This window comes from Clupea harengus, chromosome 23 (genome assembly GCF_900700415.2).
Source record: "Clupea harengus chromosome 23, Ch_v2.0.2, whole genome shotgun sequence".
In the NCBI taxonomy this organism is placed as follows: Eukaryota; Metazoa; Chordata; class Actinopteri; order Clupeiformes; family Clupeidae; genus Clupea; species Clupea harengus.
Window position 1 is genome coordinate 6,650,381 of NC_045174.1, and position 17,189 is coordinate 6,667,569.

The 17,189-nt window shown below is 40.3% G+C and overlaps 1 protein-coding gene across 10 annotated transcripts in view; it reads left to right on the top strand.

Moving 5' to 3' along the window:
• The window catches only part of ryr2a (ryanodine receptor 2a (cardiac)), a 117,890-nt gene that overhangs the window by 20,338 nt on the left and 80,363 nt on the right, over window positions 1-17,189 (top strand). For 2 of the 10 annotated variants that reach the window (XM_031560938.2, XM_031560940.2), the window contains exons 2-11: window positions 4,138-4,257; window positions 5,533-5,637; window positions 9,405-9,425; window positions 9,693-9,707; window positions 11,842-11,916; window positions 12,027-12,105; window positions 12,433-12,545; window positions 12,791-12,905; window positions 15,021-15,117; window positions 16,976-17,050. In XM_031560938.2, coding sequence (XP_031416798.1) covers window positions 4,138-4,257; window positions 5,533-5,637; window positions 9,405-9,425; window positions 9,693-9,707; window positions 11,842-11,916; window positions 12,027-12,105; window positions 12,433-12,545; window positions 12,791-12,905; window positions 15,021-15,117; window positions 16,976-17,050 — 815 coding nt within the window. The remainder of the gene's footprint in view (window positions 1-4,137; window positions 4,258-5,532; window positions 5,638-9,404; window positions 9,426-9,692; window positions 9,708-11,841; window positions 11,917-12,026; window positions 12,106-12,432; window positions 12,546-12,790; window positions 12,906-15,020; window positions 15,118-16,975; window positions 17,051-17,189) is intronic. The other 8 variants (XM_031560939.2, XM_031560948.2, XM_031560943.2 and 5 more) reach the window with 5 other exon arrangements.

Consider the following 17,189-nt stretch of genomic DNA (forward strand, 5'->3'; position numbering starts at 1 on the left):
TGTTTTTATGTTTTTGCATGTATTCAGCTTTGAATGTGAGTGTGTGTGTGTGTGTGTGTGTATGTGTGTGTGTGCGTACGTGTTTTTATGTTTTTTGCATGTATTCAGCTTTGAATGTGAGTGTGTGAGCGTAAGTGGCTCTAATATGGGTGCTACACCTGTCTTATAAAAACAAGATGGCACATTGTTGTCTGAAACCCTTTAATACAGGCGTTAATGTGCCACTGCACATCACTGGAAGGGAGTCATTTAAAATCCATTAGGATCCATTTGTGCTGCATTTTGTCTGGGATTATTTGTCAGGATGTATGTCTCTGCTGACTGAGCATTTTTTTTTTTTTTTTCTTTAATTCTTGCCGGAGATGACCATTTCACCAGTAATTCTTTTATTGCACTATATGCACAAGACAGTTGTTTGGAAAGTGAAATGCTTATTCTAGGATCCATTTATATTTTCAGACACACACCTAATGAACTGGCCTTTTGCTGATATTTCTGATGATAAAGTGTGATGCTACCTTGCTATCTGTAAGTCACTATGAGAAGGATGGTAAGATGGACAGTTGGGATTAGCATGGTTTCAGCAGGGAACTTCAGGGATTAGTTTGTGAACGCAGTGACTTGGTCATATATTCACCCAAGAGCTGAAGAGGTCACATTCCTCTCAGGATAAGCCCACTGCATGCGTCTGCTGCTAAAACCTTGCAGTGTTTCAACCCTGTGCAATAAACCAATCCAAACCAATCCAGAGTATATTGATGTAATAATAATAATAATTAATTATTTATTTTATTTGTAATGCACTCTTCATTCAAAAGAATCTCAGAGTGCCAACATATTAAAAACTAACTATAATAATACAATAAAATAAAAATGAATTAACATAAGCATAATAGAAAACTTTTTAACATGCTTTGCATACATTATTTAATAATTGTTACCTACTGAAATTGACAAATCTTTTAGGGATAATGTGTTTGTAGACAACAAAACAGGATAAAATCAGCATCATCAATGGTTTAAGAACAAGAGTGAATTTGTTGCAGCCCCCCACCTACATAAGGGCATAGAAATGAACATAGTCCTATGAGTATTTTAAGTGGAAGAAAAGAAAAGAAGCTGTGTAAGAAAATGTATTTACTGCTACTGCCACTGTTTGCTGGTCTGAACAAATATACTGGTAATTGGTAATGTGTGAGGATTTTTAAATAGTCACCCAAGTTGTTGGCCTGGATGTTTGTGTTCACTGTATAAAATTAACTATGGGTAAAGTATATCTTATTCAAGAAATTACCTTTTATTTACTTAAAGTAACACTATGGACTTTCTGGAGCCGCCAGGTAGGGGGCTACTTTCTGCTTCACTATTCAGTAACTTATTTGCTGGCTTGCTTTGTCCTGTGTTGCACTTGCTTGATGTTTGACTGTGTTAGGAACGTTGTTGGCAAGCTAGCCAACATAGCTATCACAATAACATTACAAAAGCCGACGCGAGAGCACTTATTACTAGCATCAATGTCCAAGCGTGTTATAACAAGCTTGCTAACATCGCTAACGAGATGTCTTGCTAGCAGCTAAACCTAGCGAAACCTGTTGAAATTTGCTTACTTTGTTTATGACAAACTAGCGCAGTCAAACATCATGCACGTGCAACACAAGACAAAGCAAGACAGCAAATAAGTTACTGAATAGTCCAGCAGAAAGTAGCCCCCCTACCTGGCGGCTCCAGAAACTCCATAGTGTTACTTTAATACTACTAGTTTCCCTCATGACTTAACTAAATAAAATGAAGAAATCGTAGTTAGAGTTCACTTCAACGTTCTCTCTAGAATCTATACTTTTGCTTTAAGTTGAACCAATAATCACAAGACATGAATTTGATGGAGATTGATATCTTTGTAGATTATACATACATTTGAACATATACAGTAAGGCTAAATGAAGGTGTTGTATGTTATACTACATGTGCACACACATCATAGATGTACATATAAGGTGCATATGACAGAACTAGACTTGTGAGAAGAGACTGTCTATAAGATGAGTCAAGTCTCTGACCCATATATATATGGTATATATGGTATATATATAAAAAATCATATGACCCTGTGAGAAGGTGGAATCCTTCCCCCTTCTCACTGTGGCCCAAAGGGGGAAAAGGACTGGACTCCTCTACCTGAATGGTTGGGTCCGGGTTCCTCCACCCCTGTGGAGGGGTCAAATTAACTTTAATTGGACCAATTTAGCCAAATGGGAGGACAGACTGAATATGCTGGAAGGAAGCTTGGACAAGGTACTAGACGAAACCTGTGAGCACAGAGTGTACCTTGTCTGTTTTAGGGCTTTAGTTTGTTCAGTTTGTGGTTTATATGTTTTGAGGTTTGAATTACCCTGGTTTGTAAATAAATAGGTATTTTTTAAGTAAGCCACTGTCTCCTGCGCCGTGTGTTCCTACCTACAACCCCATTCCACCAGCCTACATGCCACACCGTGGGTCGGCCGACTCGGGCCATTCTCACAGACCCATTCAAAACAGTTAATTTGATCTAACTTCATTGGCTAGTTAGTGGCCGACTCGGGCCATTCTCACAGACCTATACACAACAGCTCATTTGATCTAACTTCATTGGCTGACTCAGGCCATTCCCACAGACCCATACAAAACAGCTAATTTGATCTAACTTCATTGGCTGGTTATACAATGCCCCATCTCTAGACCCTCCCCCATTCAAAGTCAATGAATAATGCCTGGGCTAAATCTATTGACAGCTGGTAGCACTTTGCTATTTCTATCATTATGTATATTTATCAAGTGGGAGCATCATCAGTGCTGCGGGATGTTTTGTGAGTAGGTGTGAAGGGTCAAGATCTCAGGGGATACCAGTGAGTGTCAGTGGTCTAGAACAGTGTTTCTCAAACTTTTTCAGACCAAGGACCACTTTGCCAATAAAAAAAAAACACGCGGACCATCTAACTAAATAGTATATCCCCGGAACAACAGGCCTCCTACCCAGACCTGGCGCCAGACAATTGTTAGCGGCACATGATTTTCGCGGGTGGGCTCTCCTTTTTTACGTACCGGTAGGCTAGTTATAGATATGACAAGCGCTAGGCAAAGCATCTGGAACCCTGCTCCATGCGTGACTTGGTTATGTTACAAACTATAGTTCGCTCACAGCCTCATACTCCCATCACACACTCATACACGCCAATGTATCACACAACACAACCAATAAACACAACGATGCGCATACCGACCACGCTACCGCAGTAATTCACTACCAACAGAAGGTTAGCCGACTGGAATTAATATAGCCATCCTAGTAGTCAACTTTTCATAATTAAGAGTTGTTATTATCCAACATCACACAACACAGAATATAGTTATCATCTTGCTGTCTCCGCAGTGGGAGAAAAAAACGCTGTTTGAATGCAGCTCCGCGGCGGGATGATGCCATCTCGCCGTTGCACTTTCTCCTTGTCTGTGTCAGAGGCTTTCTCATTTAATTTTCTTTTCATTGTCCCTGTCTTAAGCCACCAATCCATGACCTTTTTAATATATTAGGCAACTCTTTAATAGATTAGGCTACTACTGACTGTGTTCTCTTCGTTCTGAGTTGTATGTTAGAAATGTCGCAATAATTTACTTTTGGCCGTTGCGGACCATTACGGGGCACTGGCGGACCACACTTTGAGAACGACTGGTCTAGAATGACACATTTAAATGTTAAGGCTTTTTAGATATAGGGATTGTTTTGAGAGTGTTTGCAAGTTTAACTTGATTAAGCAACTTTGATTACCAAGCAAAGCAATTTATGGAAAAGCCACTTAACTGGAACTAAAGTTAACTTAAACACTTAAAAGTATTTAAAAATCAGAAATTGTGTTCTGATATTACCTAGGCCACAATATTTCTCTACTCTCGTTTGTATTTGATCTGAGTATCCTCTTGAAACAATCACACATCGCCTTGCTGAAAGGTAGTTTGTTTACAGTATTGCTCTAAATGTTGTATTCCAGATCTAATGAATATTCTCATAGCAGTGGTGGAATTTAATTTGAACGCTTCCAGTATCATGACAGAGTGTCTGAATGTGTGATGTTGGTTTTGAGAGCTGTGTTATCTGTGGTTGTGCAGGACGATGAGGTGGTGCTGCAGTGCTCTGCCACCATCAACAAGGAGCAGCAGAAGCTGTGTCTGGCAGCGGAGGGCTTTGGAAACAGACTCTGCTTTCTTGAATCTACTTCCAATTCAAAGGTAAGTCTGAATTATGCTGCAGTGCTTAGGCACGTTGTTCTCATTTCATTTCAGACCACTGCTCTTGAAAATGTGTTACAGATATGATGGTTCAGCAATAGATTCACTAGCAGAGTGCTGATCCATTCATGGATACACAGTTGTCAGGTATATGTAAGACAAGTACAAGAAGTGTTGTGGCTAAAGTTGTGTCTGTCAGATTTCAGTTTTCAAGCCCATAGGTAACTGAAGGGGCTATCCGATGGTGGTTGTTTTTGAGGCTAGCACAGGCCATTTACAATTCTGTTTTAACCCATTGTGGGTATGGTGGGGAGTGTGTCTGGGATGCCAACCACCACTGTTTATCCCTCGGGAGGGTCCCACTTCATAAAGAACCATGCCGGAGTGGCTAGTGGCCATCCTGTCTGTTATTGAATGAGAATGGGACAAACTTTTTTTTTTTTTTAGATTTACATTCTTTTTGGCCTCGCAAACTGTGTAGTAGGCTAACGTTACGGTTTGAGTGAATGGTGAGCGCGATACGGCGAAATGGATGATAAAAAGCTTCTGAATGGAAAGTTTACTTTTAAAAGTTGTGTTGTGCAAAAGAAGCGAGCTTCACTGTTGTCTGAAAATGTCAACAGGCAGCTGGCTGAAAGCAAAGAAGTAGTAGGCTTACCTTTTATTGGTAACCTAACTGTTACGGTTCAATGTTTCTGAAATAAGAGGCCTGACTGCTATGTTCCCAGCAAACTTGAAAAAAAGAAAATATTAAGCCATGGTTTAACTGCACTATAGGCTGAGTCCTTGTTTACCTGAAATGTGCACTTTATAATTTAATTTTGTACCGCCCTGTTTGGCAATATTGGTTTTCAATAAAATAAAACATTTGCATAAAGCAAGCCAATCAACTTTTCCATGTTGATAAGGGCATTAAAATTAAAATAAAATGATGGAAAAAATAAATAAACGAAGGGACATTTAGAATAGATAAAAATTAGCGATTAATCGCGATTAATTTTGTGTTAACTATGACATAAATGCGATTAATCGCGATTAAATATTTTAATCGTTTGACAGCACTAATATTTATGTTGAATTTCAATACTTAACTTGAACTTATCCCTCAACATGTCAGAGGAATGTCTTCGTGAAATGTTATTCCAGGCTCAGTTTGACAGATTCAGATTCAGGCTCAGATTGGCATAGTCTGTTGTTCAATGGCTGTATAGCTCATCAAGATCACTGGATGCACATAGAGATTGATTGGTTGATTGTTTTATTGTGTCTTTGCAGAATGTCCCCCCAGACCTGTCCATATGTACTTTCGTCCTTGAGCAATCACTCTCGGTCCGCGCCCTTCAAGAGATGCTTGCAAACACAGAGGAAAAACATGAGGGGGTAAGTACTTGGGGATTCTTGTCAAACATTGTGGTTATGTTATCAATGCAGCTAAATAAGAGAATCATTCCTGAGGAGAGTGTTCAGCCTCTTAGTGTGTTTGCAGTTGGGTGATCTAAAAGAGTGACACACACATGCTGCATCCACCTTGGGTAACTGGTTTAGTCATCTCATGGTGCCCATAAGAACTATGATGGAGGTATGACCTTATGTGTCCTGTACATCAACTGGGTATCCAGGTGGTAGCAACACCAGCATCTGGAAGCACACATAAAATGTATATATTATCTATAGTAGATGCATGTAAATCTACATTGCTTTGCTTTGCTTTCCTGTCAAGCCCTCAGTCAAGTAAATTGATGAATAAACAAGAACCTTTTGTTGTTTATTATAAACGGACAATAAGATTATGTGTCATTTATGAGATTCAAGTAGGGAATTGTCATTATTCCATTCTTGTCTGCTGTAAGATATACAATAAATGATAGTCACTCTTTTCAGTAGATTTTGATGTTGGTTCCAGATCCTAACAGTATGAATGTTGTGTATCTGTCAGAGAGTCTGAGGGGTAGCTTGTGAGGGGTAGCTTGTGAGTTTGTGGTTTGGGGTCACCCACCGTTCTCTCCCAGTAGACTCTAGTCAGTATGTTGAAGAGAAAGGGAATGAACTACAGTAAAAATCAAATAGAAAAATATGAACTCTCAACTCATCAAGTTTGGGACCCATTGAGAGACAGCCAGACCTAAGGACTGAGATGGCATCAGAGTTTAGGCTACCGTGCCCTTGTAGCATAGTGGATGCGCGGACTTGGTCACAAACAAATTGGAGGATAAACGGACGTCCGCACAGTCTCCATCACTTGGACCCACACGTTCCTTGTGGACGCACAACGTATAACTTTAGTCTCACAAGTGTTCTCTGCAGCTAGAGTGGTCTTAGAGCACATACAAATTGCATAAGTACTCATGGTAAGCTAAGCTAAGCTAATGAAGAGGGAAGACTGTTCCATTGTGTCTTACGACCACTATCTACTACCTATGTGATACCTCTATGTTTAATGACACCTCATTAGCAAGCATATTTTCTGATCGATAAACTTTCTTTTTTTGTTTTTTTGTTTAGTGGTTCCATGATTGTATTCAATTGTGCAGCAAATTATCCAGTGAAAGACAGAAGCACCAGGCCTAATTTGACTTGAGCACTCCTAGGCAGATTCCTAGGCCGGTCTGCGGCCCATAGTTTGAGAAACGCTTAGATGATCGTTCTGTGGAGAAATGCCACTGTATTGTTTACATTTGTAGGAATCTTGTTTACTCATTGGCTGTATCAATTCCCCTATAGTTCATAAAGTGTATGGAAGTGAATTTATGAATGAATGAATTCTACTTTGAAGAGTGTACATCAATTACCCTATTTTAATACATTTAGTAGTATTTCGTCTGAAGATGGAATATGAACATATATATTTGGAAAGGGCGCTGTGTGTGTTGCAGTGTTTGTTGAGCTTGTGCAGGATATGTGTGCCACGTCTCCTCTCAGTCTCCAAGTCATTGTGTGGAAAGCAACATTGCTCCAAAGATTAGTCTGTTTGCAGTTTCTGCAAAATATTTCCACCTGGCATGACCCTTATTCATCCCATGATCTCATTTTCCTTAACCTAATATATATGGTGAAATAACATACTCTCTGATGTTATTTCCTGGCATGCTGGCATTTAACCATGAAATCTATCTCAACAAGTCTGACAGCAAACATGAACTTGATCATTTCTGAAAATGACTCTTCCCCTCATACATAGATTTGAGAGTCAAACATTTGGCATAAAAAACAGCTCTGTAGACCTTACTCAGCATAGGGCCAAGGACATGCAATTTGCACCCATGATTACTTTGGGACACTCACACATTCTGTTATGAGTAGATAATGATTAAACAGTGCACAGAGTACAAATTAAAATAGCAAATGTGTACAGTTGAGCCAATGAGAAAATTAGGGAAGTACAAATGTAAAATGTTCATTATATTATTTTATAATAAACATAATAAAATGCTATATTATATCATAGCGTTATGTTAAGGACACTTTATTACAAGCAAGAGCCAGGAGAGGTGTGATGAGATTGTGTGACTGAATGACACTCTAAGGCTGGAGGCAGAGAATGCAGTACATAAATCAAGAGTTTGTCTATTCTGATGGAGGTTAGAAAAATTAAATGATATATATCCTGCTCCTTTGGTGTATGCTGGTGTCATTTGTTACACACTTTTTTGTGTACATGTTATTCTATTTTAGTGCTGTTTTATAAGTGTAATAATGAAACAGTGTCATATATATATATATATATATATATATATATATAGTTGCTGCATCCTGTGCTAGAATGTGCTACGCTAGACATTTCACTATGCAATGCTGAGCTGCAGTAATTGCGATGACTGACCAGCTTCTGACTGGGGCTGAGCTTCTGCTGACCTCACATTAAGTGTGGGATCCTGCCGAGTTGGATCTTGTTTTCATTAGCACCTCAGCCAGCTGGGAATATGTGTTAGAATAAAGAACCAATCACCAGCGAGCTTATTGTTTCACATTGATGATCTACATTTACAAAACATTCTGAGCATAACATTCAATGTATTATCTTTTGGTTTAACATTTGTGCAAGGACAATGTGCAAATGCCATTTGAGAAGAGGTAGCAGTCATAATTAGTTTTAAAGCACATAGCCTTCTCATCTGCACATGTGCTGTTGATGTTTTGCTCAGGCCATGTGGCAGCAGGAAGCTCAGGCAGGTTATGTTGGGTGATTCAGCAGAAACAAATGCTCCCAGATTAAAGGATGAAGTCCCGGTTCTTTCTGTGTGTAATCAGATTTGCAGTGCACTGAAACAGTGTCTCATCACCTCTTTGTAGTCTCCATGAAGTGAAAATGTTGCGTCCAAAGCAGGTCAGATAGGTGAATGCACTGTACTCCCTCATGCAAGGACCTCCCATAATGAGATCAGACACCTCCCTCCTCCTCTGGCTGGCCACACAGACAGACAGACAGACAGACAGCACGCTTCATTATCACACCCAACCCAAGGGAAGAAGACAATAATAAAAGACAGTGCCCTTCATAGCTCTGTCCTCTAACTGTTTTTCTCCATTCTGCCCTTCTGCCCCTGTTGATTTCTCTCCCAGCCATTTCTAACCCTGACTCTCTCTGCGTCATTTTTCTTTTTGTGCTTCTCTTGTCCCTCTCTCCCTGCCCCCCTCGTACACTCTAAGTGTCTCTTAGCTCCTTGCCTTTCCCATGCAGCTTGAGGCACGTAATGTTCTGCTGTCACGGCTCTAATACTGTCATGTATTATTCGTGGGCCACTCCACTTCCACATGGCCGGAGGATTAGAGGGAGGGCAACCTGCCCTGATGAGGAAGGAAGGGATTACAACATATGTCCAATCTTATTTTGGTGTTAATTATTATTTAAAGCAGTGATTGCTTATCTCTTCCTTTTTGAATGTTGAAAGACATTCATCAGATGCAGAGTGCAAGTACGTTTCGATCTCTAGCTTCCAGTGAAGAGGCAGTGTTAGTGGTAGTGAACACTGCATAGTTAGGTCACGTGTGAGTGCAACTATCAGATTTCTCCTGTTCATTATTTCTATACGTTTTGAGTAGTTCTTTCATAAGGCTAAGCTTGCATAAGAGTGTTTTTGATGTGTTTGTCCCTGGAAGATCAAGGCAACTTTATTTTCTCCTCCTCTTAATGCCTCCCATTTCTTCAGCAAGTTGATGTGGAAAAATGGGTATGTGAGCCTTTTCCTCATGTTCCATTCATCCATCGATCCATACATCATCCCTCCACATATTTTACCTTCTTTTTGTCATTTATAAAGCATTAATGCTTTACTTTCACCCTGCCCTAACCCGCCACACACATTAAGGCTGTAGTGCCAGATCTCTTGCCCTAGTTGGTTCCAACCCATCACACATACCGGTGGTAGCACATATCCTTAACTGCTGTCTTGTTCTTGTTCTGAATCCCATTCTTCTCTTGATTTATGGGCAATCAGAAATTCATGATGAAGGTGAGTTTCCCCCTTCTCATCAAATGGTGTGTGTGTGTGTGTGTGTGTGTGTACATGTGTGTATGTTTGTGTGTGTACATGTGTGTGTGTGTGTATGTGTGTGTACATGTGTATATGTTTGTGTGTGTATATGTGTGTGTGTGTACATGTGTATATGTTTGTCCTTGTGAGTGCATGCATATGCACAGGTTTTTTCTTCAGTTTTGAAGTGTATTTTGTGAGTGCTCCTGAAAAAAGTGATGTTGCACAGTCTCTGAGGGCTTGTCCATACCCACGTCTTTTCTGTGGTGGCTTACTGGCAACAAATGAGATCACATTAGTAGATAATGAAATGTGATTTGTGTTTTATTTGTGGTTTTAGTGGTGATGGAAGCTTCATTTCTATAAACTCAGAAAACAACATTAAGTGGATTAAAATGGTGTCAAAAGTATTGTTTTGAGAGGACTTAGGAAAAAGGTCAAAGGATCTAGGGACATGTGTAATGTGCTTTAGGGTGGAGGGACATGTTTAATGTGCTTTAGGGTGGAGGGTCTAGGGACATACAGTATGTAATGTGCTTTAGGGTGGAGGGGATTGTGGAGAGCCCAGACTGTTCCCCATTATGAGTTGTTATATGCAGTGGCTGATGGACCAGATCCTGGTCAAATATCTCTATTGACCTTTGACCAAACTGCTGGTTAGATCTAATGAAGTCGAAATGAATTTCGATATTTCGCCCTTTAACAGCTGGCAAGGTCATGTTGTTTAATGTACGGTAGCCTATATTATTCGCTGCATTTGGTTAAGCATTCTGGGATGGATTTGTCAGGTAAGGTTGAGCCCTACTGCCTGCTTTTCCAAGTTTGCATTGTTTATGCACTGGTCTATAGCACAGCTTTCTAAATGTTTGATTTGATGACAGTTTATGCAATGTTATATAAACTGTTACATCTACAATCTTACAGCTCTCCTGACAATTATCGCTGTCTCGCATGTCTGAACATCTAAGCTTACAGACTAGAAGAGTCTTCATTCAGTTCAGACAAATGCCTCTCCTACTTAGACCACTGATGCATATATTGTGTAAACATATATTTTATTGTTATTTTTGCATCAGGAAATATTGACCTTGTTTAATTGGGATCTGATCCAGTAGTCACTCCAGTCAGTTGATTAATGTGTTTTTCATTTATTGGATACTTTTAAACCTCTATATTTGTATGCGTGGTGTTTCATTGCCACCGTTTTGAGTTTCAGAGCCATTTATGTGTATCTGTGTATCTTTTTATGTGAGTGTCTTTTTATGAAGACTGGTATTAAATGTCTTTATTTTGATGAGGTAAATTAAAACGTTTTACACGTCAAGGACTCTCCAAAGGAAATAACATTTGCACCTAATATGAAGTCATTTTTAAAGGCATGACTTTTCTCCTCCTTAAATGGAAACTTTGGGATTTTTTCAACCTGGGCCCTATTTTTAGATCTTTTTAGGACTAAACTTTTTAATTATTGAAATGGGTCCAGTTTTGAGTAAGAGTACCAAAACTGGCAACCGCAAAACAGCTACACAATGGAATTCCATGAGGCAAGCCAGCACGTCAAAGTAAACTAGTTTTCGCCACTGACAGGAACTGGACAGAAACTTCAGAATGACTACAGCACTCACTGAATGGGGTTCTGTGTCAGAGACCGGAAGAAGAGAAAGCTAAAACACTGGCTGTACAAACATTCATTTTCTACAGTTTATTTACAGTTATTGAGGTAAACAGACGCAGGTGTATCTCAGTAGGGATCCTCTCCATGTTGTTAGTCCCTCATAATAACATTTACAAGCCTATCAGTGGCAAAAACCATGATGTGCTGGCTTGCCCTTGTGTAGCCATTTTGCAGTTGCCGTTTTCAGCGTTGTAATGCAATACCGAACTGATTTTGATTCTTAATTTTTCTTTAGTAAAAGTATGGACCCAAAAAGATCTAAAAATATGGCCCAGGTTGAAAAATCCGAAGTTTTCCTTTAAAGACTTTTGATGTCTATGTGGATTTGAACTTAGTAGTGTGGTGTGTGTGTCCCTGCGTGTGTCCCTGTGTGTGTCCCTGTGTGTGTGTGTGTGTGTGTGTGTGTGTGTGTGTGTGTGTGTGTGTGTGTGTGATCAGACCGCCCAGGGTGGGGGCCATCGTACTTTGCTCTATGGCCATGCAGTTCTCCTTAGACACTCGTATAGTGGAATGGTGAGTTCTCTGTTTTTTTTTCATTTTCATCAAGCCTACAGTATGTCAAATGTGTCACATATCTGATATTCATCCTCTCCCACTCTCACGCGCTCTCTCTCTTTGTCCAGTACCTATGTTGTTTATCAACTTCACGGTCCTCAACAGATAAACTATCATTTGATGTTGGTCTTCAAGAGGACACAACAGGTAGGTCTGCCTGTCATGACCTTCACAATACTTCATACAAGACTGATAATTCACAGCGAAACCTGTCATCATCCATCCAATCTAGAACCCATTCCTGCCCGGTCCATAAGTTGTGTTTATACAATATAATCAATTTAGGTTGAAGGGCCCACTGTATACTGAATACCTCCTGTATTTGGTCAAATGCTATGGTTTTGTAATGACATCCAAAATGTAATGACATGTTATGTCTTCCTCCACTCCCATGAGATAGTGTTGTGATTCTTCTTTAGCCTGTGTGTTCAAACCCGGTTCAAAGTGTTCATAAAACCCATCCTGTGTGAACAGGTGAGGCATGTTGGTGGACTATTCATCCTGCCTCCAAACAACGGTCAGAAGGAGAAAAGGTGCGCGTCGGTGATGACCTCATTCTGGTCAGTGTTTCCTCAGAACGCTACTTGGTAAGCCCCTTATTATTATCACTATAATGGTACTTCACGTGGAAACCCTCTTCTATGTCTCTATCAGTTGTATCACAATGATTGTGCATAAAACAAGAGGCTGAAACATTGGCAGAAAAATAGATGTAAAACTTTTGATTTCCCTATACTCTTAAATGCCTTACTGTCATACAGAATAATGTTTTAGCTGTTTCTCTCTCTCTCTCTCTCTCTCTTCATTCTTATTCTCCTCCACCACCATCAAGCACCTGTCCTATGGGAATGAGAGTCTGCAGGTAGATGCAGCCTTCCAGCAGACCCTCTGGAGCGTTGCCCCTATCTGCTCCGGGAGCGAGGTGGCACAAGGTGGATATCTTTCTGGCAAGGACACAAAGACTTGTTTTGGGAAGACATCTTTCAGGATAATGCCGGGGCCCTGTGTCGAAACAGTGTCTACTGTAGTTTTATTTTTTTTATATGTAATGATTTTGAATTCAATAATAATTCATACATCATATGATGGGTAACGTATTTGATTGTATCCATATGCCTAAATTATGATATATGGCTAAAGCAAGCTTCACGTTTATCTATGCCATTGTCGCTATGAAAATAGCACTCTGTTTTCCTTTTAACGAAACCAGTGGTGGTTGGTGGGTTTTATGATTAGGCCTTCAGTGACGACTTTTTGTGGGGCTAAAAAACTGTTAAAGTTTTACTGTTATAGTGTTTAAATGCAGCAAAATGTGTTGTGAGCAAGCAGAATTGTTCGAGAGAAGGGAATTACTTAGCCTGTTCTCAGGTTGCTAGTATTTACATTACTGTGGATGTACTGAGGATGCAGTGAAGGCTTTGGAGGGCGGAGCCCGGACTAAAGCTTCACGGAAAACTAAACGTTATTAGAAATAATATATTCTCTCCCCTTGCTGTCTGTTCCCACGCTCTGAAATCAGGGATTTCAATGTAATGAGAAAGGGAAGCGATTGGGAAAATGGGTAGGCACAGATAGATAAATAACAGTAAACTGAAATATTATTAATGAATGCATAATTGTTTCTTCATTTTGAAAATCGTTGAAGGCTTAGCAGGCCCTGATGATCCGCCACTGAACTAAACCAAATAGGACTTATCTCTTCCGTTCCATATTTCGATATCTTGACTCATAGCTGGCTAAACATGTTTGTGTCTGTAGAAGGGACTCTTGAGTGACTGCTATTATATCCCATTCAGCAGAATCGCTCCCAAATATGGAAACAATTAATCAAATGCTGCTACCTTAAAACTGTGATAGAACAGCCTAAAAGATGGTCTACTGGCTTATAGAATGTAAGTATAATGGTCACAAGTAATGTTTGGCAATATCAAATCCTCTACAAAAGATTTGTGCTTTTTTCCTTGGAGACTGTAATCCTATTTATAAACCAACTTTTTCTACTGTTGGTGGAGTGATTCAGTTTGAAAAGACTAGCATATACTGTATCACCACTCTCTAAATAACCATGACAAGTGCAGAGGTAAAAAACAGACTGCATTCAAAGGTCATGCTAAAGTGGTGGTGACCACAGTTACAGTGTTTCTCAGTCGCTTTGGTACAGTTCTCAGATCAGAATTAAAATCAACCTTTTATTCAACCTTCACATCATTGTGCACAGAATTACAGCAATGTTTATTATTTTGAACATTTTGCAAATGCTTTTGTACATGCACATGCAAAAGTGTATATGCAATTGTCTGCTGTTTAGTCTCACCTCCTATAAGATCTAGGTATCCATTTATAGTGTAAGTCATGACATGCACATGGGTTAAACCACTTATCATAATGTGTCAACCACTTCATCAGTTTTAGTGATGTGCTATTTTTGGAATGTTTTCTGAAGTACTTGTAATTAAATTTGTTCAAAGGCAAAACATGAGTGTAAAACCTCTTAGGCCACCAAGCCAGAGTGGATGTGCCAGGCCAGCATGAGGGGGAATCCAGTTAACAGTGTGACCCTATATCAGACTACAATGATTACCACTGGGCTTTACACAACACCAAATCTTACCTTCCTCAAAATCATCCACAGGGATCTCATTCATGGGAATGCTAGGGGTTTTATTAGAAGCAGCATTCCGGATTCGATCCTGTATGTGGTCATCTGGGCCAATGTAAACAGCGTCCTCTAAAAACAGCATTAGGGAATGGTTATTGCAGGTAATCCATTATGTGGTTCTGTTTATACAAATTGTTTCGAGAAATGTACTTACGGTACTGTTTTGAAGAGGATTCGAGGAAGATGATCAGAAGAATGTACCAAAGTGATTGCAAAACTGTTCAAAAGGATGCATGGTTTATCCATGTTCAGACACCCCTAGGTGATGTGTGATGTCCTTGTAATACGCCCACACAAGGCCACCCCAGGCCAAACAGCTTCAAACCCACTGCTCTGAACCTGAACATGAAGCACAATTCAAACGTTTAACTGTGTTTGTGTCCATGTTCTGTGCTTGGCACAGGCTTCTTGATCGGAGGGGATGTGTTGCGCCTGCTCCACGGTCACATGGACGAGTGCCTGACGGTGCCATCTGGAGAGCATGGGGAGGAGCAGCGCAGGTCAGTCCCTCTGGGCTCGCTGAAGAAGCACCTCCTTTCTGTGGTGTCAGCATGGCTTTATGAATTTACCTTGTATGGTTTCCTCAGGAGGTCTTCTGTCGACAGGGTTTACAGAACGACTTGATTAACCATACTGTGTTGTTATTGCTTTGGACAGCTTGTCTATAATTTTAAAATGGAAGACTGCGCTGACTTGAGTTGTATATTATACCTCAATGTTCTAATTTAACAATACAACATGAGAGGGTGTGTGTGCTGAAAGGGAAAAATATGGGAACGCTTTTCATCATTGTTGTGATATTTTAAGTAAACTAGATTTGAAGGTAGTAGGATGTAGTCAGCAGAATGATACACACATAGATGTCCTGTTGAAAATAATGGTGTATTTGTGGAGAAGAGGACAATTAGGCTCAATGCTACATCCAGATGTAATGGTGGCTGCTCTTAGCATATGACCCTGTTATGACAGATGAATTGTGCAGTAACCACAGGTCAGGGTATGATGCTGACTGTGCTGCTCCAACTCCTTGCTTCAATTTAGCTTCAGAACAATGAAGCAGAGACTGATGATCCACAATGACCTTTACATTTCACACCCTGACTACAGGATTTACTCCTAAATACAGGACTGGGAAGGCTGATTACAACATACATTCTCTCACAGGATTTACTGATGTATGGTGTTAGCCTATGGTCTATGGTGTTAGCCTATGGTCTATGGTGTTAGCTTATGGTAGATGTATGGTCTCTTGACCTCGCCATCACCCTGATAAACTGCCAATTATGGAGCACATTTTCACCTTGAACTTGCCATGCTTTGCCATGTTAGCGATAGCTTTAAATACACAGTTTTCACTGTGGTATAGTCTGGTTCACACGATGCATAGCTGGGCCATTTTGAATGGCCGCCAATCTGCGACCAGTGCGAGTGGCTCAGTGCGATGACGTTGAAGTGAGGCGGTTGTTTGAAATGTTGGTACATCAATGGTGGCAGTGCCAGAGCCCAACAGTACCATCAGTGTACCCTCAGTGGCCAATTAGGAAGTCCCATAGTGGTCAATGCAGATTGGTTAAAGACTCGTCCAATGGTTTCAAAATGAACCTGAAGTCTACGCCCATTAGGATGCAATGACTGGAGACGATTCAAAATGGAGCATGGCCAGACGATATCTATTTGCAAAGTGAATTTGAGTCTAGTTATACCAGGCTAGAAAATTGACCCCTTTTATGGAAAAAAAGACCTTACGAAAACAAGTTGGCCTATCTTGAGCAAAGTCACCTCTCAAACAAGTTGGCCTATCTTGAGCAAAGTCACCTCTCAAACAAGTTGCAATGTTGTGTTCACTTCAGATGCACTTCTTGTCCAAGCTAAGTAGCTCACCCTCCAAGTAGGGCGAATGCTGCTCTGGTTTTATTACAGGACATACATGAGAGAGGTAAGCCACTCTGGGATTTGAACCAAAGGTCTCACTTTTTTCGACAGAATGGGCTCTCCTCTGACCAAAAGCTATTCCCTGGATGGAGCTATGACTGTTTGAATAATTACAGAATTGCGTTACCTCTTAGGACCCTCGCCGTGAAGCATTCGTCAAATGAATGTTCTGTGACCTGATTACCAGGCTGCATTAGAACTTAGACACATTTACAGTATAGTGGAAGAGTTTTTAAATATTGGGGGGAGATGGTTATAAATAAATACTATTTACAGGAGGGCTCTGTCTCTTGACAATTAAAAGTGAGAAAATGAAATGACAATTTAAAAACTCTTAACATCTTAAATATCTGTTACCTTACTAAGAAGATTAATAATATGTGTTCCCAGATGTCAGCACTAACCCCAAACCTCTCTCTTCCTCAGGACTGTACACTACGAGGGGGGAGCTGTATCCACTCACGCCCGCTCCCTCTGGAGACTGGAGACTCTGCGAGTTGCGTAAGTCACATATTGTTGGCAGCAACCTCAACCCTGCTGGAATTTCTGCCAAATTGTGAACCACAGGGAGCACAGGCACACGGGAAAAATGTGCATTTTTGTGTGATGGAGAGATGCTACAAATAGCTATTCATTAATA